General features: G+C 42.1%; 1 protein-coding gene across 1 annotated transcript in view; it reads right to left on the bottom strand.

Moving 5' to 3' along the window:
* Window positions 1–612: 612 nt before the first annotated feature.
* mboat2a (membrane bound O-acyltransferase domain containing 2a) overlaps window positions 613–24,756 on the bottom strand; it is a 34,654-nt gene continuing 10,510 nt past the window's right edge. The window contains exons 2-13 of the mRNA XM_035611385.2: window positions 18,244–18,389; window positions 14,287–14,364; window positions 10,819–10,914; window positions 9,534–9,589; window positions 7,820–7,874; window positions 6,631–6,817; window positions 5,890–6,082; window positions 5,305–5,408; window positions 5,146–5,210; window positions 4,685–4,817; window positions 3,994–4,145; window positions 613–3,021 (exon numbers count right to left, since the gene is read on the bottom strand). Of these exons, the coding sequence (XP_035467278.1) occupies window positions 2,856–3,021; window positions 3,994–4,145; window positions 4,685–4,817; window positions 5,146–5,210; window positions 5,305–5,408; window positions 5,890–6,082; window positions 6,631–6,817; window positions 7,820–7,874; window positions 9,534–9,589; window positions 10,819–10,914; window positions 14,287–14,364; window positions 18,244–18,389 (1,431 nt within the window). The 3' untranslated portion in view covers window positions 613–2,855. The remainder of the gene's footprint in view (window positions 3,022–3,993; window positions 4,146–4,684; window positions 4,818–5,145; window positions 5,211–5,304; window positions 5,409–5,889; window positions 6,083–6,630; window positions 6,818–7,819; window positions 7,875–9,533; window positions 9,590–10,818; window positions 10,915–14,286; window positions 14,365–18,243; window positions 18,390–24,756) is intronic.

Here is a 24,756-nt window from a genome sequence, read left to right on the forward strand (position 1 = left end):
AGTGTGTCAATATGACACCTTTCATATAATTGTTAGATGATAATAAATAATAATATGAACAAACAATAATTTTCCAATATAACAGTTTTCTCATAAAATGTAAACATGGGTAGTTTTCTCAGCAGGCATCTTGACTTAAAGCAGTGAAACTACTACCAAACTATTTGTATTACACCGATCAGCCAAAACACAAAAACCACTGACAGGTGAAGTGGATTATGTCTATTATCTTATTTTAATGCAACGTTCTGGAGGGAAACCTCAGGTCCCAGCATTCATCTGGGTGTCACTTTGACAGGAACCATCCACCTTAACATTGTTGCAGACCAGACGGCAAGCAGACCACCAGCCGCAAAACCCACAGGACCCGCTGCCAATGTCCCTACACCACAGGACACTCCAAAAGTCCTGTGTCCATTCTCTGAGGGGTCAGAGCTGTTTTGGCGGCCAAAGAGGTCCTACACAATATGAGGCAGGTAGATATGTTGTGGCTGATCAGTTTGATGCCAATATAAATTTTTTTACCAGTAACATAAAAAAGGCATCTACTTACCAGTTCCGTCTTTATTGATATTAATTACAATTACTGGGGTGGAAAAAAAATGTTTGTCATTTTCGTGTTTAAAAATAATTTCTCTTTATTTTGCCACATAAATCAGAATTTTAATGTACTGTTATACAAATCTCTCAATAAATTTCCTTCTGACACAAAAATAACCATTATGTTACACAGGCGCGCGCGCACACACACAAACACACCATGGATACATGCTCGCTCGCTCGCTCGCTCGCTCACTCACTCTCTCACACACAGGCATACATGCATACATACGCACAAAACAAAACGCGCCATTTGTGATTTGGCACTTTGGACATATGGAGCAGTTTGCATTGATCTGCTGGTTTGGGTGGCCATGCAGTGCAATAATCGCTATGTTTGTAGAATGACATCCCTTTCCCTTAGGTGGGCCACACTCACCTACACGGGGCCCAGGCTACAAATATATTTGACTTGAGACCACATCTACTTGTACAGATCACATGAATACTGGTACACACACACACACATACAAACACATACAGTTATGGCAGGAATATGCAATGTTAGAAAGTCTTAAAAGAAATTAAAAGAGGTCCATACTTCAAAGCTCACCTGTGCTGCTTTGATATTATTTTACATTACACAAATGCACCAGACCAACTAAATATACTGGAAAAAAAACATATGGACAACGTTTTTTTTGATATTGTGGGCTTGAAATCCCAAGACTATTTCCTTCTCTAACAGATACGTGAAAATGTGTAATTTGACCGAATAAACAACAGTTGGGTGCCGAATGAGGTTTCCTTCTCCGCACCACATTCCCCAAAAATGTCTTATGATACAGATACGTATCACAAGAGTGGCTGTTTGAGCTGCTGCGTGTCGTAAAGAGTAACCTGGATGAAAGGATGAAAGGCTTAAGGTGAGCCATGGACTGAAACAATGTGAGGAGCCAGTGTCTCTTATACCATACAGTAAATGCACCCTGAAACATCCTCTAATCTAACATAAGAGCACACAATATGAAACAAGACCAGCATCCAACAGCGTGTCTGAGTCTTTGTACTATATTATGTCACATACATAAATAAATGTCAGATTTCCTCACAGACAAATGCAAATTGCACACTTGACTGCACACATTATTTATAGCCTGAATACAATGTGCTATCATGAATAGTTAATTATGACAATTAAATGAGTAATCAGTAAATGTGGTAATTTGATTAGATTTCTGTTGCATCAGTCAGATTTAAGACAATTTAAAATATAGAGTTTTATCTTTTAGGATTTGCACTAATTTGGTTTTTTGGGAGACTAACAGTCTTAGTATTACAGAGGCAAGACATTTGAACACAGAAGAAACTTGCTGTGTGAAAAATATGAACACATTAAATTTAAAAAAAATATCATCACACCCCTGAAACCATAGTCAGAAATTCCTCAGTCAGAAAAGTACTCTAAATCACGACAGGGTAAATAAACTCCCTTAAAACACACAATTATCTAATGAGAGATGTTAAAAAAAAGCAGCAGATATGAATTATTGAAATAATAAAAACAAATAGAAATCCATGTCATGACTAGAGTCCCCTTTAGACTTACCAATGCTGGAGATGGACGAAATTTGGATTCCACAGTCAATTCATCCCAGGAAAATGAATTTCAAATAGCGATGTCAGAAAAATCTAAATACAAACACGTACAATGTGAATTCTTCTTGAATAAAGTTGTTTTTTTTTAAAGACAAAGAAATCAAACAATGTTTGGAGGATCCTAAGGCCTGTTTGAAATTGGCAGCTGATGATGAAGATTTATGTTTCTTTTACATGAACACATTTGCTGTTTCCACCTAACAGAGGCTTGTATCCAGACAATGACAAAAACCCTCCACATACTGCACATCTATTCTGTTTGTACGAGCCGACACCACAGTGGTTCGACTGCCTTTAGGTTCTTGCGGAGTCCCATCATGACCGAGTACACAGAGGGTTTAAGGCAGCTCGGAAATCTTCGATTCCACTAATGTAATGTAAAATAACCACCATCACTCATTAGTTTACACTGTGGCCATTGTTACATCCTGGTCTTTTTCTCCCCATGTCAGAAGTGTGATTGCTGTCATCTTTGCTACTGGAAGTTTCCACAGGACATTGACGTTGTGTTTTCTGTCCGTCAGGATTCTCAGACCGTCCGATATTTGGTTCTTTGTCAAGTAAACAGACTCGCCACACTCCAGCTCTCAGTGGTTTCTAGTTCGTCTCAGTGTTTTTCTGCTGCTGAAGGGACTGTGTGTCGCCGCCCCAGGGCCTCATGTGGCTTTGGCTTTCTGGTTGCAGTTGTTGTCTGTGCTGTTGTGCTCTGTCTGGTTGTCCTGTAGGCCGTCAGGCTTCTCTTTGACCTGCCGGCGTCTTGATTTGACCGGCAGGGCCACCACCACCAGCAGACACAGGAAGTGTAAGCAGAAATAGCAAGACCTGCACAGACATCCCAAAGACAGAATTACCTCAACGATGTTCATTATATGTATTCGTGGGAAAATGAAACAACACAATAGGTGCAGAACATAGAATTGTAGCTGGTGGATATCAATGCGACCCTGTCATTGTGAAAATGGTAGCATTAGCACTGTGCCTACAGTAAGTACAGCCTCAGAGACGCAAGCACGGCTGTATTGTTGTTCCTCAATTAACAGCAATGTATAATAAATGTGTATGATATAATAACTTTGTGGTTGAGGGTTGACAAAACCCCAAACCTCAACCTCAACCTTTAAAGATCCTTTTAATACCTAGCATTGGCTTGTTTACAGCAGAGAGAAATATAAGTTTTAAGTTTAGTGGGTAAAAATTCTCTCAAATTTGCTAAAAAAATATTTTAGAGACAAACTGTCAAACTAACCTAAATTTGGAAAGACTGATTTTAAAGTGTTACTGACCTAGACAACATCCACAGATTGCACAGAGAACATATTACAGTTCCACCTCCCTGCTCCTTTAGCGGGCATGTTTTATATCGCCTGACTGTTTGCTGATCTAAGTCATTCAGCCCTCCTCTGAATGACACTGGCCATTGTTGGCTCTTTATTTGGTGGCAGCAGGCGAGCACTGGTAAGGCCGCTCGTTTTTTAATTCCTCATGATCAATCTTCCACCCCCTCGCTCATTAAGCTGTCTCGTTAACTGTTGCAGCCTGTTGCCGAAAACAAAAGGGAAGCAGGTTAATGAAAAAGTGTTAATTTCTACACTGTGGGCAGTAATTTCATTTACAAGCTAAATATTAAACTGGCTATAATGAACAATGGCGTGCACAGTCCACTCTACTAATTACTCCCCAGACAGATGGAGCCTATAGTTTTAGGACACTTGATTTAATGGACCCCACTGTGTTCAGCAACACAGCTCAAAGCTAAGGATCACTATCAACAACAATTCAATCAAACATGCATACCTGTAGAATTTGAGTGAGGGTCCCACAGCAAGTAGGACAAATGGCACCACTGTGTAGCTAATGGCAACCTGAGTCCACGCCCACGTGATGACATCATAGATGCACTTGTACGAGTCAGAGACCAGGAAGTACGGTCTGATGTTGTGCCTTATCTGGGCGAGAAAAAAACAAACAAGCAGACGTCCTGTAAGTTGAAATTCTGAACATGTGGCGTTGGCCAGTGGTTTCATGGTGCGTCTCTTCCTGTACGGTCATGCCACCGTCTCAACAGTCTCTACATATAGAGACTATATGCAACCATATTGGTTCACAAGACCAGAGTGCAGTGATCTGGCTAAGCAAAGATTAGTGGTAATGGCCTCACACTTAAAACGAGGTATAAGCGGTGTACAGCTATCATTATCTCCTTAGTCGCAATAAAAGGATTTTGTTGCATTTGTTTGTTGGTCTGCTAAGTAGCTGTGGTAAATCTAAAGAGCTCATAGACTCTGGCAGGCCAGTGGAAAAACAAATACATTTATTATGGCAGAATTTTGAGGAACGAATGCAGGATTCACCCTTTTGTGTTGCGATTCCTGAGTTGCAAGAGCACAATGTGTCACGTGACGAATTCCTATCTACTTTTTGTTCAATCTGGCACGAAAAGCTGCAAAACAGGTACTGTGCAGATAGAAACAGTGTGTGTACTCACTGAACGTGCAGCCATGGTCATGGCGATGCCAGTGAGGAAGGTCAGATAGTAGCCGGGGTACACCCCATGCCACATGGCAGACAGCAGGAAGGTGGCAGCAGTGGGGTTAATGTGACAGCGCTCGTAGCACACCCTGGGGACATCGCACAAAACATCGCATTGGTCAACCAACTATATTGGAAACGAAGGAAGAGTTTCATTCCATCCAGTCTTCAACAGAGTAAATAACATCATGGATTGTAATATTAGTCATAAATGTTTGTTTTTCTAAGACGTGAATCCTGTTTTGTTTAATAATGAAACAAAAAATTGGCCAAATTATTCTGTGGCACTTTTGCAATCGAAACATTCAATGCTTGACCTGAGATATGCCGACATGCATTATACACTTATGCTTATGTAAACAACCCGAGGTTGCCTGGGCTTTGTCCTACATAATATTAGAACCTGAATGCATTTACCTTTTGAGCCAAAGAGCTGTCTGGATATTCCAGTTGTCTAGGAACATCTTGAAACTGGTGGCAAACTGAAATTGGATTGTAAAGAACATACCTTCAGGCTTTAGTCGAAAAAAGGGGGCCTTTATCTGGATATAACAGATCTCATAAACGGAGCCGAACCTCAATGTCCAGAATTCTGAGATTTGATATCAGGTCCCACCGAGGGGAGCCGTCTTTGTTGTATCCATTGAAGCCAAATCCAGCAGCGTTGTTGATAGCATCAGCTGCAGGAGAGAGGGACAAATGTTTCTGAGTGCTACAGCACCAGCAGCAGTGCTGAAGGACGACGACATCCATTCATCCGTTTTATCTCAGTTTGAGAAGCAATGACAGGAACAGATGGAGATGCGGCGTCACATGCACTTGTCACTGGGAAGAATAAAGAGCTGCAATGCTCAGTTCAACACTAGATGGCACTGTTACTTCAAGATATGTTGTTAAATAAGAGTTTGTACTACTTTAAAAATAACCAGGCTCTCTGAACCCAGAATCATTGAGTTCATACCACTCAAAGGAGCAGAGGCGCTGAACAACAACCAAAACATGAACACTTCTGTGTAAAATACCCATCAGTTTTCATCCTGCTTCATCTCTAAATTCACAGACTAACTCGTTTGATGCACTAATTAAATAATTCATTTCATTCTGCAAACATTCTAATGAAAGCATGCATCTTCATTTCAAATAAATTCAGGTTGAACTCACCAAGTGTCCAGACAAAGTAGTACTTTGGCCTCAGAGCCAGCATGGCCACGTAAAGGTAGACGACCTGAAGATGGAAAGGTGTGCCGTTGACAAAGTCGTCGTCTATCGAGCGCTCCACCGGCAGCAGCTTGCACAGAGACAGATAGATGGCCAGTGAGATGGCACATGTGCAAAGCTTGGAGAGGACGTCATTCTGGGTGGGGGAAAGAAAAGAGAGAATGGGGGATACAAAGATTCAGTGCTGTAAAAACTCATTAAACTGCTTTATATTCAAAAAGGAAACAATAACCACCTTATGATACATGATACTCAAGGTTAACTGGAGTTCCTGAGCAATCTTTAATGTTTTATATTTAGAAATGCTTATGTTTGTCTCTCTCTTCCTTTCTCATATGAGATAAACACACTTAAATCCTGGAGATTTATTTAATTATGAATGTGCTACGCAGTAAGAACACGGCAATAACCTTGAGGTTTAGATATTTGGGTCATTAAATTCTCAATGTCTCAGTTTTCGGTTTCTCTAAAGGGATGCAAATGCATGATAATTAGCCTGGGCTCCTTACAAACCTTTTTCAAACACTATCCAAATATGCACTTAAAAGAGAATTGCATAGTTCAAAGTTTTGTGGGTTTTAAACACTTTAGAATGATTTGCTGACAATTACACACAATGTGGGTCTATTTTACCACAGTGTGTCTCTTACAACTATGCAGAACCTCCATAGAATTGTGTTGTACCTTGGGTGAGGGTTCGCTTTGCTTGTACTTCCCATTCTCCTTGCCGTTGGCATTCTCCTGGTGGCGTGGCTGGTAGCATGTGCCTTCGATAAAGGCCATGTAATCGTTGTAGGAGCAGGTGGGCCCTGCCAGGATGCCCATGAAGTTACAGTTGTAGCTCAGGTACTCCAGCAAGCTGGGCATCCGACTTGAGGGCCAGAGGGAGAAACAGGAGCAGATACGTCAGGACAAAACACACACAGTCCAGTCCAATAATCCAAGACCGACTAAACCCAGGGGTTCATGCATTAGAGCAGCTGCCCGAATCCTTTTTGAGACGCCAATTCAACAGACAGTATAATTGTATACCAGACAAAATACCACATGTGGCGACGACCACTTGTCCACTTAGGAACCAGCGGGGATGGTCTGAGTGCTTTTTACAGACTCTGAGGTTTTTATGGTCTCTTACCTTTTCACTAATGAATTTAATCTGCCGAGGCAGGAATCGAACTGTGGGAACAGGAGCTCTTGTTTCGACTGCTAATTCCCCACCTTCCCAGTAGCCATGTCTGAGTGAGCGGCTGACTGACAGAGGCCCAACACGGGTTTATGAAAACAAGGGTTTGGCGCCGCCTTAAAAACACACTGCATTTAAGTGGCGTCCAGTGTATTTCAAAAATTAGAGTTTTTTTTACAACAATGATGTAAAGATGTCAGGCCCTGTCCCTTATCTCTGTTGCATTAAGCTATGTTGTCACATGTCAACTCATCTTCCTTCGGCTCTTTGTTTTCTTCCAACAAATCAGCTGCACTCCCGTCTCCAATATTAATGATTTGGAGAGAACGTTCTGCAGTTGTTATGCAGGACTGATAAAGCATTCTGACAATATCGGTCACATGAGAGTAGTAAATGCATGGTTTCCTAGATACCGGGTGCCTGACAACTGCTTGACAGCACCAGAGGGAGAGAGAGAGAGAGAGAGAGAGAGAGAGAGAGAGAGAGAGAGAGAGACTGAAAGGGAGGCAGGCTGGTGAATTTCTATGCAAGAAATGATGCCTTTACTAAAAAAAAATTTTAAAAAATAGCTTGACCTCTTTCACACTGATCTGGCGAATGCTAATTTAAAGCCATGTGAACTTTTTTAGTTCAGCTTGATTGAATTTAACGCAACATCTGAAGCAGTAAAAACATACCTGAGTCACATACCTGATAGCAAGGTATTTCTGACTGGGAGTCAGCTGTCCCTCCCGCTTGGTCAGTCCTACAGGCAGACACAGAGAGACACTTTCATTTAGACACAAAACTCTGACTCGAAGTGCAAAGTAATGGCAAGTGCTGACTCAAGAACTGTGGGTACAGCATCCAAACCTAGTCGGTGTCAAAACCACGTCGCAACACACAGGCTTGGGGGCCAACAACATAAATAATTACAGCTTACCACAGCTGAGTTAGTAGAGGGCAGTGAGTGCGAGGTGAGAGGTGAGAGAGGAAGAGGCAGCACGGAGAGCAGGCAGTTGTTACCTCATAAGAACTGCTCATCTAACGCGGCTCGTTTCCATTGTTCTGGCCTTGCGTTTGCATTGGCCTCACGATTTGATAGATATTCTGAGAGGACAATCTTGGCAAAATGTTTTTTTTTTATAGCAGTTATCTTTATTAGCGAGGAGGTTTGTAAAGGTTGGCTCTATTCTTTGGGCTAACTGCATTTGTTTTAATCAGTCTGCTCTTTGTTTGTAAAGACCTGCGGGTCTGGAACTCATTAGACTGAACTCTCACGGCCGGCTCTGGCAACATGAGGCACAGGTACTGTTGAGCTAAGTTTATTTAAATCCAGCTGCTGCTCTGGCCACAATTAAACTGATTTAATGAGCCCGATCAAAAGAGGACTGCTTCTCTGTGTCTTTATCTTGGAAAGTGAGCAGTCTCTAAGTGTTTTACTGCATGAAATCAGTAAAAAAAAAACATTCCATGTATGCAAGTATAAACCACAGAGTGGAATAAGAGTGTGATGGAAGATTGCTTAGTTTCTCTTAGAGTCACTGTACATACTGAACAGAATACAAAACACGACACTACTATGCTACATACACATGCATGCAACCACCACCCAAGCAGGAACTAAGAACTATAGTCCGACTGATATATTGGTTGGCCAATGATATCTGCCGGTGTGAGCCTTTACAGTCGATGTGTTATTTGTTTATTACTTACACAATAAACAATGCAGAAAAGATGTGCATTTATATTGACATTTCATGTAATAAAATTATTTTTTCTTTACCTCAAGTTCATTATACCTGGTTGTATTTGTGTTTTTTTGTTTATTTAGTTTATGGTTAAACTTTATAATATCAATTTAATTTCTTTGGCAATGATTCCTAAGATGTTGTTATCAAACCCTTATGACAAATACACACACACACACACACATATACATATATATAGTCTCCATCATTATTTATTGCTCATAAGCACATTTGGTGCTGACTCTCCATTTCCCATTAAAAGCTGAGTGTCTATACAGCACTGTCATGGGCCTACCACACATACCTTGCTTTGGTTTCTTCATTTTGTAATAAATAGATGAAGGATTACCATTCAATTTTAACACTGTGCAGTAAACTTCAAGCTGAGCTTGTGTTTAAGCCATTAAACACGCAGAGAGGGAGGGAGGGGGGAAGTTAATACTTGGTCACTGCTCAATTACATAACTGTGTTTATGTTCTTTCTGGTTCACTGGTCCATTGTCAGAAGAGACTACTGGCGTGGAAACGTGGCCATGTCGTGTTGTTTTTAAAACTCCAAAGAGAATTTAACCGACACTCTCACTTCCGTTGAGTCTTCCACTATTTTTTCTTCACCCACACAAAATAGACACACCCTCTAACACACACGCACACTTTAGAGACATCTGTCTTACCATCGTGTATTTCAAACGCCAAGCTGGTAATCTTCTGTGTTATTACCATCATGGGCCTAATAAAGAGAAACAAGCCAAGTTAATATTGTCAATTTCAAACCCATTCCACTCTTTACAGCATAAATACACACACACACACACACACACACACACACACACACACACACACACACACACACACACACACACACACACACACACACACACACACACACACACACACACACACACACACACACACACACACACACACACACACACACACACACACACACACACACAACCAGCTCATCGCTGTATTTAGATTCCATACCTGACCTTTATTGTGGATGCTTGTCTGCTGTTTCTAAGTTGAAACATTTTGTTAAACTGCATTAGTGCATCTTCCAATGGCAGGCATTTGAAAACACTTTGCAGCATGATGTAACTAATGGCTTTGGATGCCAATTTATCCAGGAACAGCAGAAAATATTCCGCTGCAGTATTATCTTCACAATGGCAAGTTTCCTCCAGAATAATTGCAGGCCCTTTTTAACTTCCTGTAATTATGTTATCTATTCTTTTGGCCTCACTCCAGTTGCATCCCACTATACTACCCTCTGCCTCCGGATTTAATAAAACCATTCTGTATATGTATAACGTTGTACAGTCTGCTCATATGCTTTAGCCTGCATTTACATATGTAAAAAAAATAAATTCTGTTGATATATATTTAAGTTCCAGACTAATTTTATGCACAAAATCTGTCAAAAGTAGCATTAAGATAAGCTACAGAGTAAGAAATAAGCATCATGCCACAGAATTTCCGGTCCTGTAGAACAAAGCCCATTCGACCGCGAGGGTCAGTGATATTTTGAGAGAGCAGGTGAATTTGACATTTTAAAGAAACAGATGGACCGCAGACATGATAGTGAAATCTCTGCCCTTGCAAAGGCAGTATGGGTTTTCCATACGGTTGCTCAGCAACCAGCCCCCCCCCCCCCCCCCCCCCCCCCCCCTTGCAAGTGCAGGCTGTCTGCTTGATTGTCAGACTGTCTGGAGGAGCGGGAACCAACCACAGCTCCTCCTGTGGACCCAGCTGAGCAGCGTGACAAAGTCTTGTTACCGGTTGAGTCATACGCAATAATCCCTCGACTCTTACTGGTAATTTCTCTCTCTCTCGAGCATCAGATAATCACCATTTGGGATTAGGAATTAAGACCAGGGGAGGTCTTCATTTATAAAAATAAAAACATTAAACAAGCAAAAAGATTTGAAAGAGCCTTGTGCTGTTAGCGTAGCTTACCCTGTGAAATCTGCAGAGTACATGCCATAGTCGAACACGTAGACCCGTGTGATCTGACACAAGATCAGATAGCCCAGCGTCACAATGAAGCAGTACCTGTGCAGAGAAAGGGGGGAAAAAAATAAAAGGTGAGTATTAATATTTCAAATCAACAATAGAAAAAAACTGATTAAAAAAAGAAAAGAGTGTTTGTGCATTTTTTTCTCCCTGATTTGACATAAACAGTGATACAGAGCTTTTCATCTTGATACACATAATGTAAACCTTTCATTTCGTAACTTCTGAGAAGGGAAACTCCTTTATTTCCCCTAATACAGTACAAAAGAGTGACCATGGAAACAGGGCAGAGCTATGGAAAGAGGGGGAGGGGAGGGGTCAAAAATTGAACAAAAGGGCAGAGGAGGCTCTAATAATGTGTCACTGTCAGTGGCTGAAGACAGAGGACAACACACCCTTTCAACAGAAGACCAAAGACAGTGCAGCCCTGGAGCCTGCGGTACAAAGCTGTTGCAGAGTCAGCCCGAGTGAGAGCCAGCAAGACAGCATTCCTCTGCTGGCAACAATCAGAGGGCTGTGCTGCACTGAGGAGGAACACAGCCCAGCAGCTCCGGCGAGACTGCGACTGGAGATGGCACATAACAGGATCCCCTGCCCCCGAGAGCCCTACTGTAACTACAATAAACACAGCATACCATCTTTAATGCAAAGAATTGGAGGGGAAAAAGACAACGCCTCATGAAATATTCCATTTACACTGCTGCGATGTGAAATTCAAACACTTTCGAGAGTTTTCTTAGCCTCTAAAAACTTACTGCTACTGTTACACACATGATCACAAACACCTCAAAAGAGAAAGCACAGAGGAGATAATCACTATATAGTCAATTAATGTGCTCAGATATTTCTGTTTGTGTCTGACCAACACAGGGCACTTTTTTTTTGTTTGTTGAGTTTTTAAAAAAAATATTACAGTATACTCAATATCCTTCAGCATCCTACCCTTATGTGAGACTTTATGTCTCGTTAAAAAATAGCAACCATATATCCAGACAAACCCTGTAGCAAAAGGCCTCATTCAAATGTGCTGCATGGATAAACTCAGCAATACTAGTTTTTTTTGGCACAATGCTGGTGAATCAATGTGACCTAAGTAGGAATCAAAACCAAAACCACATTTATTTATTTTTTCAGCCCTACAAGACACAAACATAAGTGAACCTAGTTAGTGCACTTCCCATTTGCTGACTTGTAATTTGCAGTAGGACAAACTGCAAGACAAACTGCAAGATGTCCTCTTTCACTTGTTTGCAATAGGGTTTTGAAGAAAAGAGACAATAAGAACAGACCACAAAAATTACGTGTGGTGTTATTTCACTTGTTTAATTAGATGCATAAATATGCTCAACACTGAGCTATATGACAAACGTATGCAGTGACATTTTAGCAGAGCTTAATGTTTTTCTGTTGACGCTACAAACATTTTCAGTCCATGGCAACAGCCAAATTTCTCAAGGCTCAGCTCTCCCCACCCTGGCAGCTCACAGCTGCAGCTATCAGTGCAGATATGAGCTATATGTGCTGCAGCAGCTATATTTGCCGCGAGCCCACCAGTGAGTCTTTATCCTCATCTTATTTGTGCTCCTGTAATTCACAGCTCAGAAGGGGGTGTTTCATTTCCAATGAAGGCAACGGACGGAGCCTGGGACTAAAGTAGGTTGCACGCACGCACGCACGCACGCACGCACGCACTGTTTGGACAGCAGCAGACAGGTCAATGTATAGAAATTGAAGAAGGTTCCACAGAGGAGCTGCAGGTATAGATACACATTATAGAGGGGGGGAAATAAAGGACCAGGCTGTAAATAAATGTTTGAACACATTCAGACCTTCGCTTCATGCTCACACACGTACACAGATTCAGAGAAAGTCTGGGTCTCTTTCCTGTGGACCAGCAGCAGGCGTTGCCGTGATCACACTCGAGGCAAGTAGGAAAAGTGTCTGGAACATTCCCTATCTGCCCACCAAATCCAAAGTCAAAGAGAGCGGGGAAGTGGGAGAGGGGAAGAGTGGGAGATCCGGAGCTGCACTAGAGTGAATGCCATGATATATGACGCCCTGTCACTTGACAAAGTAGTCTAGTAAGTCTAAGAGCAACACGTACACAAACAAGTCCAGAAGAAAAAGAAAAAAAAGAAGCTTTTTGCAGATCCAGCTGTCACACTGCACACACTTAACGACGGGGGAGAAAGAGACAACCATATTAATGGGAAAATATTGGACAAAGTGAGATATGAGGAACAAATGAGAAGTAGGAAGGAAATGTAATACTCCTGAGAATATAGTGGTAAAATGAGGCAAAGTAGGAGTTTAATATCCTATGCAACCAACTCAAGGGTAGTTCAGAGATAAAAGGCCACAAGTGATACCCTGGGTTGACACTCAGTTGGCAAAAGCGGAGATCCCAGAGTTGAATCTCCACCTGTTGCTGTGACGATAGCGCTTGTTTGCAATGCAAAAACTCAGAGGATGTTGGTTCAACGGCCTCAGTAAACATGAGCATGTCGGTGCATCCTCCCTCTATGGCTCTCCTCCTCTTTGCACCATCACCCGGGACAGGGTGACCTTTATCTCTGAACGTGAGGGGAGGGTGTGTTGGTTTGGCATGGGTGACAGACAGTTTTTTCTGGTATCATAAAGGCTGCAGTACAAGGGTGTGCAGACACTTATCTACCCGCTTACACAAGAGACAGAACACCAGGCTAAAAGCGCATCGATACTGTTTGTAGAGGTTTGAACCTCGGGGGAAGTGTGTGATGTGACATTTTAATGTAAGACACTGCTCGATGTCAAAATGTCATTCTTTTCTGTTAGGAGTGCAGTTGCCATTGTGATTAATGCTTTGTTAGGATCTAATTTAATTGCTCGCCAAAGGGGTAAACATCTATTCTTTACACCTGCACTCATAACCGTGAATTCTGGTGTTGAAAAAAACAGAACATCAAAAGACTGACTCTGTGTGCGTGTGCGTGGGTGTTGCGCGTGTGTGTGTGTGTGTGTGTGCGTGCGTGCATGTGTGTGTTGATGAGCCATGGTCACAGATGGAAGCCCTGAGGCAGAACCATTATCATTGTGACTGAGGCTCATGTGCCTCAACAAGAAAATTCAACCCACGAAGAAAAAGCCAGTATGATCCATAGTTAACCCCTAGGGAACATTTATCTAATCTAACATGCAACACGTTAGATTGTTATACTCCAAGATGTTAGTTTACTGGCTTTGTCAGTTAGCCTTGTCGTGCTTCCAGTGCTTCTTTCAGGTTAATTATTGCAGGAAATGGTGATGCATTCGACCGTTCTGTGTGATTCTGACACATGACACGGTCACATAATAACTCTGATAGAAACCTTTAAAATGTATTTTTTAGAATATAAGAATTCTGCAGTTCATTTGTGCTGCACTTGTCCTCACTTGTGCATGTGCTCCAGGCCGGCGAAGACCATCACACTGTAGGACAGACCACTCTGCACCAGGAAGTGGAGGGAATACCTACGAGGAGACAGACAAGATAGAAAATTCCATTATTGACGCAAATGAGAAATACAAAGGAGCTGGTAGGTATTTAGTTTGTTGCGACAAGTGCTGCACAGTACACAGATTTGAGGAAGGTATTGCAGTGCCCTGTCTTTTTTTTGATATTTTAAATAGCATTGTTTGAAAAAGGAGCTTCATTTCCTATGAGTTTCGTCAACGTACAACGGTGGAGCAGTGTGTGTGTGTGTGGTGTGTGTGCGTGTGTGTGTGTGTGTGTGTGTGTGCAGCTCTCTGCTTCCTCTGCCTGCAGGTACAGTGGGTGTGCCAACTATTTTTAGCTTTTACTGGCAAGACAGCGAGGGCGAGTTCATTGACACCCCAAAGCAGGTGTGTAAAGTTGTTTGACACCATGAAGACTAAAGCAGCCAACATTGTTTAAAGAGCAACAGGTTGGCAAATGTGATAGATAACATAACTGCAGCTCTCCCGATACGCCAGCCCTCAAATATAAAGACAAGCAAACGTTTATCAGTGTTTGGTGAGTCAGTAGGGGGCAATGACAACTCTTTAATTTGGCTTTTTGGCCAAATGAATCCTTTCAAAGACACATGCCCCTTGTTTAAACCAGATTATATTAGACTCTATTTCCTCTCTGCTTTGCGTTCCACATCCTGTTTTGTCATCCTACACCGCCATTAGGAAACCAAAAAATTACAGCATTGCAAAACCACAGTCACACCAGCACCCACGTGACATTTCCCTCTCACTAACGAGAAATGTGTCAAACCCAGTGACAGGACACAATGGCGACGATCACGTCACATTATGTTATTTAGTCATTTCTGCCTCAAAAAGGGTTCCTCTTATCACACCGTTAAAGTGACTTGTGTAATCAAAAAACATCCACCTCTTTCCCTTCCCATGAAACAAAAACAAACATTTCAGTAGCAGCAGCAGCAGCTACCAGATGGGTCTTTAAAGGGCAGATGCTGTCGACGTCAAGCCTCCAGGAGAGTAGAGATGCCACACTGTGTTAGTGAGCGAGTCAACAAAGAGGGCAAGGGCGTCAGGGGTTTGCAGGGAACAAGGGGGGGAAGGCTGGGTGAATTAAACAAACAAACAAAAGGGGGTTATGCATGAGGTATTATATGAAAAAAGAGAGGGGAAAATTATCACACATAAGAACATTGAAACTTTTAACTGGTTTGCTTGGGACATATTGGACAAACACAAAAGTCTGTTCTCGTGTCTAAAATGCCTAAAACAAACTCGTTTTTGAAACGTTTCCACTTTCAAATCGCAACTGTGAGGGAAGATCCTTTGTGTGTGCGCAATAAAAGTTGAAATGAATGCGTTTGTGTGTGAGTGCATGTCGATAGGAGTGTGCAGATGAAAGTGTGAGCACAGACGAATTCATGCAGAAGCTTTGCAGGATCCTATAAACAATAAACACGTGCATGGGGCTTAATGTCAAGCTTAATTTCATCAATTAGTTTGAATCACAGTTCAACCTCCTCTGCATCACTATATGGTAGTGTATGAAAAATCAGAAATTAATGTGATAAGGACAGTTTTATTCTTATAATTAACATAATTATTACCTCTGCCAAGGGGGTTTTGTTTTCACCCATTTGTTTGTTGTTTGTTTGTCAGCAGGATTACGCAAAAGCTACGGAATGGATTTCCATCAAATTTTGGCAAAGAGCCAGACAAAGGGACGAACATGGGCATTTTTTTTTGTTTTTAATCACTTTGTTTAATATTGCGAGATTTTTTGACATTTTCATTGAATTCCCAGGGAATAATCCATGGATCTCGATTTAAAGAAAATGTGGCATATTTAGGGGACCGCTATCTATGATTGTGTGCAATTTGGTACAGCTTGATTGAATTTTAGGGGACTGGTAGGCGGCGGAATGTGCTCTGCTTAGGGCCATTCTAGTTTGGATAGTGTAACAGGAAATACAAATTCATGAAAGAGAGAAACAACCATTCATCTCGTTCAGCTCTGTCGTCCTTGTATTTGTCTGTCGTGAGTCCAATTCCATGTATGTTTACACGCTTGGCCAATGAAGCTGATTCTGATTCATTTAGTGTGCCCCCGTTTAAAAAAGTGGATGTATTTGCATTATTTACTATACACATTCAGTCCCTGCTTTCACCCGATTGCCTTTTTAAATGCCATTTAACTGTATTAGAGTCTGGTATCTTATTCGGGAATGAATTATGCAAAATAAGCTCTCCCAGCCACAGCAAATGAGATAATCCGACCGCAGACCCATTGTGAAGTTGAACCGTCGGAGCGTTATCAGATCAAAGTCCTCACCTCACCCCTCATCACCTTCTACCTGACGACCGGGTAACCAGGTGACATTCAACCTGATTAGCATTTTTCCGCTAGCTGGATGTCCAGCGAATGTATTCTTAGGTCTGCATCCACTCATGCACGCAAACACACATGCATGCACGTATGGCGGCACTTTGAGAGGCACTCTGCCAGAGGTGCAGTGGGTTTGTCTATTAAAGAGCAATAGCTTTCTAATTGGATATCAGTTACTACATGATCGCCCCGTTTGCTTTGGCGAGGATGAGGAGAATGAGGACAAGGTGAGGTAGAAAGAGGAAGGGAAGGGCAGTCAGGCGAGAGGCAGGAGTGAGAGGGGACAAACAGACAAGTTGCAAGCAAGGAGACGGTTGTCGGACGAAGAGGAGGAGGAGAATAAAGCCGAATGAGAAAGAGCAAACTCCGCGGGGGTGACCTTTAATGAAATACTCTTGACTGGTGTTAAGGATGTTAGCCATTTCTGACAGGTTGTTACTCATTAATAAGTAATTAACACTTTCATTTAAATTGATCTGTGAAGCAGTTAACTCAATTTGTGTTAAAAGGACACAATTACCACTAAAATGATTTTATCATTATTTGTTTTGAATTGATCAATTTATAAAACATTCAATTCAAAAGTATAATAAGGAATTTAAATTTGACAATATGAATACAACAATTTATTACTCACACTGCTTAGTTGACATTTAATTTTCACAATGTACACTCACTCAGTGTCCAAATCCAAGCAACAAGCTCTCACTTTTAGTGATAGTTAGCATGTTGCTAACACCCTGGTTCTAAAATAATACTGCCAGAAAGGCAGCAAAACACCAGGGCTGGGGGGAATACCATCCCATTCTGGCAGACCAGACCACATGGCGTGCCCTTGCAGTCATATACAGTCTCCTCAACATTCATCTTTATTGCGATGATTATATATCAATGACCTTTATGCAGCGTAGTCACAAAACGTGTTGTGTTTGCCTGGCGGGTGTGACTCTCTTTCGCTCAAACAGAAAAACACTCCTAAAGAATACCTAAAGATACACTTCAAAAAATACAGCTGAAATTAGACCGCAATCGAAGATAATTCTGATTGCGAATAAATCTGACCCAGATTGATTGCGTGATTAATCATTCGGTCAAAGAGATGTCAGGGAATAAAGGGTGGCCAAAGTGACATCTTAAAATTTCATCTCAGATATACAGTTAAAAAAAAGAACAAAAAATTTAAATTTTTTTAAAAAATTCACTGAAGAAGTTTGGAAAAGTTTTTGATTGAAGTATCCTTTTAGCTGTGGCCGAAGTGCTCAGGTACATTCTCAAAGGTTTAAAAAGAAGCATTCTGGGAAATGAAGGAAAACAACTAAAGTAGACATGGCCAGTGCAGCAGTTGACACTTCATTACATTATTCATTGCACAACAGTGTGTTACATTTCATATACTAATAACTGAACCATGAGAATAAAAATATCTTTCCAAACAATGCCATAGCATTTAGGAAGGAAGGAGCAGAGTATAATGATAAATTAAGAGCTGATGGTGAAACAGAGGAGTGACTCACCAGCCAAAGCAGAAGAGGGCCAAGTAGAAGCCCAGCAGAGTGGCCACCACATGTCTGATGAACGGACTGGTCTTACTGGGGTGGAGGTAGACCCGAAACCACACAGCCATCAGCAGGGCAAACAGCTGACATGCCACAAAGTTAACCTGCACAGAGGAACACACCAATACACGGTTACAGATGCATGCTGGCTGGAACTGGACCAAATTCTGGGATATCCACATGGAAGGGTGCACGAATGTTGTGCTTGTGTGTGATGACGTTTACTGTTATTACGATTGGAAATGCCGACCATACTGTCTACAGAGAGTTCACCACTGTTGATATTATATATATCATAATTTCACATTTGTATTTATACATCGCTTATGGTCATCCACAATCTGTCTGACAGGTAAAGCTGGTTTAAAGTGGGTGTGTGAGACCCTGTTTCATCTGCTAATGTCTCCAAATGGCACACCAAAGAGGCTTTAGTCCAGACAATGGTGGGAGTGACTGCATCTAACAAGAGGGGAAAATGGAAACCTCTTTGTTTAATCACACTTTATCTGTACTCATCGTGAAGGAGGGGCATGTACAGTATTTACTATAGACATATCCTGATCATGTTATTCTGACAGTTAGATCAGACGTGTTGATGAAATCACCATCATGACTACGACACACCCCTCTGTAGCCCCCTCCAGTTAAATCATCACTGACTGTAGACACTGCTGTAGGTATTACACAGTGTAGAGAGTGTGTGTGAGTGTGCGTGCGTGTGCATGTTCAACCGATACACAGTGATAATGACTCAGTAAGTATTTAATAATCTATTCCTCACTCTCATCATCACACTGTACACTTGCACGCACACATATACACAAAGGCACAAATTAAAGGCTTCCTTATTTTGATTCTCATTTTCTTCTGCCTACAATCTAGAAATTAAAATGAACACAGACATAACATACAAGGCGCATACAGTTACAGTATGAGTTACTGCAATTCAATAGCTGTTATTCTCGTACAGTGACCTCACCTCACATACGTGGTCACTGGTCAGACATGATCAGTGACTCTGCAAATTCTTTTTTATGAACTCGGACCAAATTACAGAGTATTAAATAGCTAATTTAGAAACAAAGGAGAAAAAGGAACACGTTTTTACACTCAGTAGGTTAAAAGGTGAACACGACTCCTTTATGAACCCTTCGTTGTTTGATGCCACGTTCAGCGATGCATATCTGTGTAGACACAATGAACCGTCCCCGGATATAGGTCATGTTAGCAGATCCGTCTGGCCATTAAGCAGTGAAAGGCTACAGACCCCACGAGCACCATCCATTATCTATGGAATCTGCATGATTAATGAGGGGGAGAGGGAGAGGGACAGACATGGCCTTGAGCATGGAGGCCCTCTTAAGTCTGCACGGGTAACAGCTGTAGTAGCAAATCATCTGTAGTAAGAGTGTGAATGTGTTATATCAGATGGCATTTGGCAGTGAGTACGGGGGGTTTAGTTTTTCCAATGTTTGCACGCACACACACACGCACACACGCACACGCACACGCACACACACACACACACTCACACACAACACACAACACACAACACACAACACACACACAGGTTTGGGGACTTGTGAGAACACAGAGTGAAAATCTCCGAAAGATTCACAGAGGGCGAGTGGGCGTGTTGATGACTAAACAGAAACATTGCTTTCTGCAGTGGAATCATCATCGTGTCCCGACTCAGTAATTCTGCGGCTGTGTTCGTCATATGTGAAGGGCAAACTCAGTTTAGGTCAGAAACACACACACGCGGAGCCTCAATAACGTTAGGTGGCCTCTTTTGTTCTTCTATTGTCAAGGACCGCATTGTTCAAAAGGGGATCCCAGTTGGGACTTAGATGAGTATAATCAACAAATAATCCAGCAGGAGAAACTAAAACAAAAGGCTCACGAGCTTGGTACTGATGCTACAGTCCGAGCTTAACCCAAAAGTTACCTCATCAATATGTTTGTGTGAGACAGACGGAGAGAGAGAGAGAGAGAGAGAGAGAGAGAGGGAGAGAGAGAGAGAGAGAGAGAGGACGGGGCTGAGCAAATCAATGCACTCCAGTGTAATAAGATTTTACTAATTTGAAATGAAAAAAAAAAAAGTAAAATCAACAGGGGGCAGTCAGCGTTGCTATTGTATATATTGTTGTTTTATATTATTCTATACACAATTGAATGTATTTGGAAACAATGAGGTGTAAAAATATTTTCGGTTCATTTTGAAAATGTAGTTGGTCAAAACATATTACTTCAGAAGGTTCTTCAATGTGTAATCTTCCACAATCCGTTGTGGCTGCATTGTCGCAGGCCGTCCACTTGTGACCGAGTCACCTCAGACTGATGGTAATGCCAGTTCTGAAAATGTCCCAAAAGCAAACAGAAACAAAGTAATCCACTGGCCATTTATTTCATAACCGAGGTGTGTCATTTCAGACGCTGTCTCTATCTGGTATCTACAAAGCAAACTACAAGTCGCCAATCTATACAGTCAGCTACAGTATCTGTGATGGATCAAAAGCAAACAACCCAGCCCAGCTATGTGCCAATAAAGATTAGTTTTTACTGACAATGGCTGCCATTTCCATCAACTATGAATAATAGAATAAGTAGCGGCCTAGAAATCAATCCTTGACCCAGGTGGACGTTGGTCAGCCTCCAGTGTAACAAAACAGGCAAAACTAGTGCCTGATTCAACTCCCCCCACCCCGCCCTTTTTAAAAAAAAAACTAAATTCTAAAAACCAAATGAGATGCTTTGGTAATGAAAGTGAATCACATCAAATGGACTTCTTACGGCTTCCTCTTCTCACGCAAGCCCCTTTTTTTCTTCAAATCAGTGTTTACCCAAACCACAGCTTTGGATGCCATTTCACGCTTTGATTACTTCAAGCTGCCTTCTTGCTGAAGAAGCCATTGCCGGCTGGTTTGATGAAAGAAAAAACTTGTCTTGCCAGCCTGTGTGCCTGTCACCAGAAATGATTGAGTGGCTCGTCTGCAAACCAGCAAACATCCCACACTTACTCACAGCCACTGATTTATCAGAGCTGCCCACAGCGGCAAAAAATAGCCAGTAATGTCAAATAGTTAGATGGTCAAAGCATGAATCAAGATGTGTTCCTCCACAGCAGAAACGTCAACAAACCAAAGCTGAACGTATCCAACACAGTATCTTAGTTATTTATTTCTTATTGCAACTACTGTTCAAATGGCTGCGTTCTAACCAATTGACGTTACAAGTGGAATGACGGATGTACTTGAACTCGAGGAACTTCAGCTTGTGCCTGAGCGTAAGAGGGTGTGAAATCAGCCCTTCCCTGGATATCAACATGTTCCTTTGTAAGAAAGGAATTTCATGTGGGAGGCTGGATGGGCGTGATAGAGGAACTGTGTTGTTCAAGGCACTAGCAAAGCCCAGATATTTGTGACTAGCCGTAGACTTATTACAGTAGCAACCGTTTCAGTTCGTGGAATAGAGTAAAACAGATATTGAATCTACATGATAACAGAAACAGACCACAAATATGCTATGATCTCTTTGACAAAAACACATTTTCTTCAGGGGTTGGAGCAAAAAACGGAACAATTGCAGGTTGGTTGATGATTTTGTTGACGGCTTTTTGCCCAAACCCGCACACCTCAGTCCAAATTATTACAAAAACTAACCCTCTCAGAATTCTAAATTTAAATAGCCGGGGCCAACTTTGGTGGTGCTGAGATTCGTGAAACTCACTATATCCGACCATGAAACAGCCGGCTGTTGTGTCCTCGTGCAGGCCTGTAATTGAAACTGTTGATTGGAGGGTTTATCAGAGATCTCAGGTGCCCTGAACCTGCACTCTCTTACAAACCGTCAGCTAGAAAACTCAAGATGATCAATGAACTGGGAAACATCTTGCAAAGAAAGTAATTAAGAGTCTTATTTTGTTCACGGTCACTTTAAAAACACAATCTCAATATGCATGTGAGCATACACACACCTACCATGTGCACAGTATGAAGAGGTGACATCTTACCAACAAGCAATTTTAGTTACAATCCAAATATTTTAACATTCCCATTCCTCAATGTTTTCAAAGTTACAAATGCACTTTTTCTTGAAAGAACCTAAAATCAATAGATGCACAAAATGTTGTGATGTAGTTGGAAATGCAGTAGTTTGGAAATCGACCGTCAAAGTAAACAGAACTGTCCTTTTGCTTGAGGAGCAGTTATACGATGAGACCACATGCCAGTCGACCTGCTACACTTCACTCGCAGATGTGATTTTACACTGTGGACTCACGCCACAGCATCACGTTCAAGATGCCTTCCACGTAAACGGAAAGCACCGCAGAAAAGTTATGGTGGAAGATAATGCACGGCATGACAAAAACAAATAGACAATGTCACTCTCTGTTCAAAAAGACAAGGCTGAATGTATTTTCCCTCAGCCAGTCTCCAAAATTAGAATAGTAGTTTACTGAATAAACATTTTGCAATAGACAAGCTCCTGTGCCAAGATGCGTTGTTTCTTTATTCATAATACATGGATCTCCTTCTGCATTATTGATTCATTCTGAAGCAAACCTTATCCTGGGGTGTCCTGAGCTTTGCAAAGGGAGCCACATTAAAAGGAAAAGCCACTTGGATAAAGACACTGAATGTACTTAAAAAGTGTGACTGCGGTTCGAACTATACAACTATGCAGTTAAGTGCAAACGGGATGGAAACAAAAGTTGGACGGTTGGGAGTTTGGGGACCTCTCTGACAAACTGCAGCCGTTTCTTGGCAGCGGACATTATTCCTTTCTTTTCTTTCCTCTCACCTGTGTTAACAAACCCTCCACTGACACTATACATTTGCTCCAGAAGCTCAAACAAAACCACCACCCACAAACAGGCTTGGCAGGAACACGCCCTTAAACAAGAACTTTTTTTCCCCCGTCCTTCATCCTCTGTTTGCCCTTTTCTTTACGCCGGTACAAGAGGAAAGTGTCTAAGCAGATCAATTGCATATCATTACAGTGTGTTGAGACACCGGGAGTGAGACATACGTGCAGATGATTGGATGGGTGGCAGGCGCCAATGAGCGATCAATGCTTAAGGGCAATAAGCTGGCAGACAGGTTTCTCCTGGCAGCTGTGGCACCGAGCGCAGCTCAGCTTTTAGATGCAGTCTACTTCATAGACTGACGCTTAGACTGGCATAGGCAACAAAGCTGAGGGGGAGGGAGGAAGTCATTGTGGATCCAGGAAGACACCGATAAGCCAGCTCCCTGACACTTGTTACTTATAGTGAAATACAGTGTGTGTGTGTGTGTGTGTGTGTGTGTGTGTGTGTGTGTGTGTGTGTGTGTGTGTGTGTGTGTGTGTGTGTGTGTGTGTGTGTGTGTGTGTGTGTGTGTGTGTGTGTGTGTGTGTGTGTGTGTGTGTACACGTGTGAGAGACAGAAACGTCACCCTTCCGGGGTAGAGCAATTTCACTACTACTTCATTCTTTATCGCCCACAATAATGATTTCACCACAACAATCATGATTTGCCTAAAAGTTTCTTTTCTGTCCCCCTGCTAGTTGTGTTATCAGCTGGAAATTTTTAGATTTTCCTCTTTCCAGAATCACCAATTTATCCTTGTGGGTCTTTAGAGATCGGTAGCACATTCTACGAAAATGAAACCAATAGTATTTCACAAAAAAAATTGTCAACCTCGTGGCTCTAGAGGAAGAGTCAGGGGATTGCCGCAGTGCTCGGTACTGTCTGACCTTTACTTAGCTGTCTGTGTCAGTATGTGGATGATTCGAGAAAATGGCAGATACACATCTCAATAAAACTGGCTTGTTGAGTCGGACCCACTCTCCGTTGATGCGGGACACCTTTCCCATTGGAGAGCTCTTTGCTTAGGTAATGACTTTCACTGCTTCAATTAGCCCTGGTTGCATTACACACACACACACACACACACACACACACACACACACACACACACACACACACACACACACACACACACACACACACACACACACACACACACACACACACACACACACACACACACACACACACACACACACACACACACACACACACACACACACACACAGTCTACTTGGGTGATATAATTTCTCATAAATAGTAGCCTTCTCTTCTCTCCCCTCCCATGTGCACGGTCTTTGTTTAGCCCAGTGACACATAAAATAGTTTCTTTTTGCAAAGACCCGTGCACGCTTCGACAAGCTGTGAGTGCATCGGTGTGTTTGCGTCTACAGAAAATGTGGGGGATATATTTAGGCAAACATTTGCATAAAGGCCTTTTTTTCTCCCCCATGTCATTAAGCCACAGCTACCCCCCATCCCCCACCCCATATTCCTGCTCCCCTCACGCCTTATGTGACGCCACAGCCCCGTTCTGCACGTTCTCATTTCCATCAGCTGTAGTCGACAGCGACTCATGTGGATTCATGAAGCGGCTGCCAGCGTAGAGGGAGGGGGGATGA

The sequence above is a fragment of the Scophthalmus maximus genome, chromosome 15, assembly GCF_022379125.1.
Source record: "Scophthalmus maximus strain ysfricsl-2021 chromosome 15, ASM2237912v1, whole genome shotgun sequence".
NCBI lineage: Eukaryota > Metazoa > Chordata > Actinopteri > Pleuronectiformes > Scophthalmidae > Scophthalmus > Scophthalmus maximus.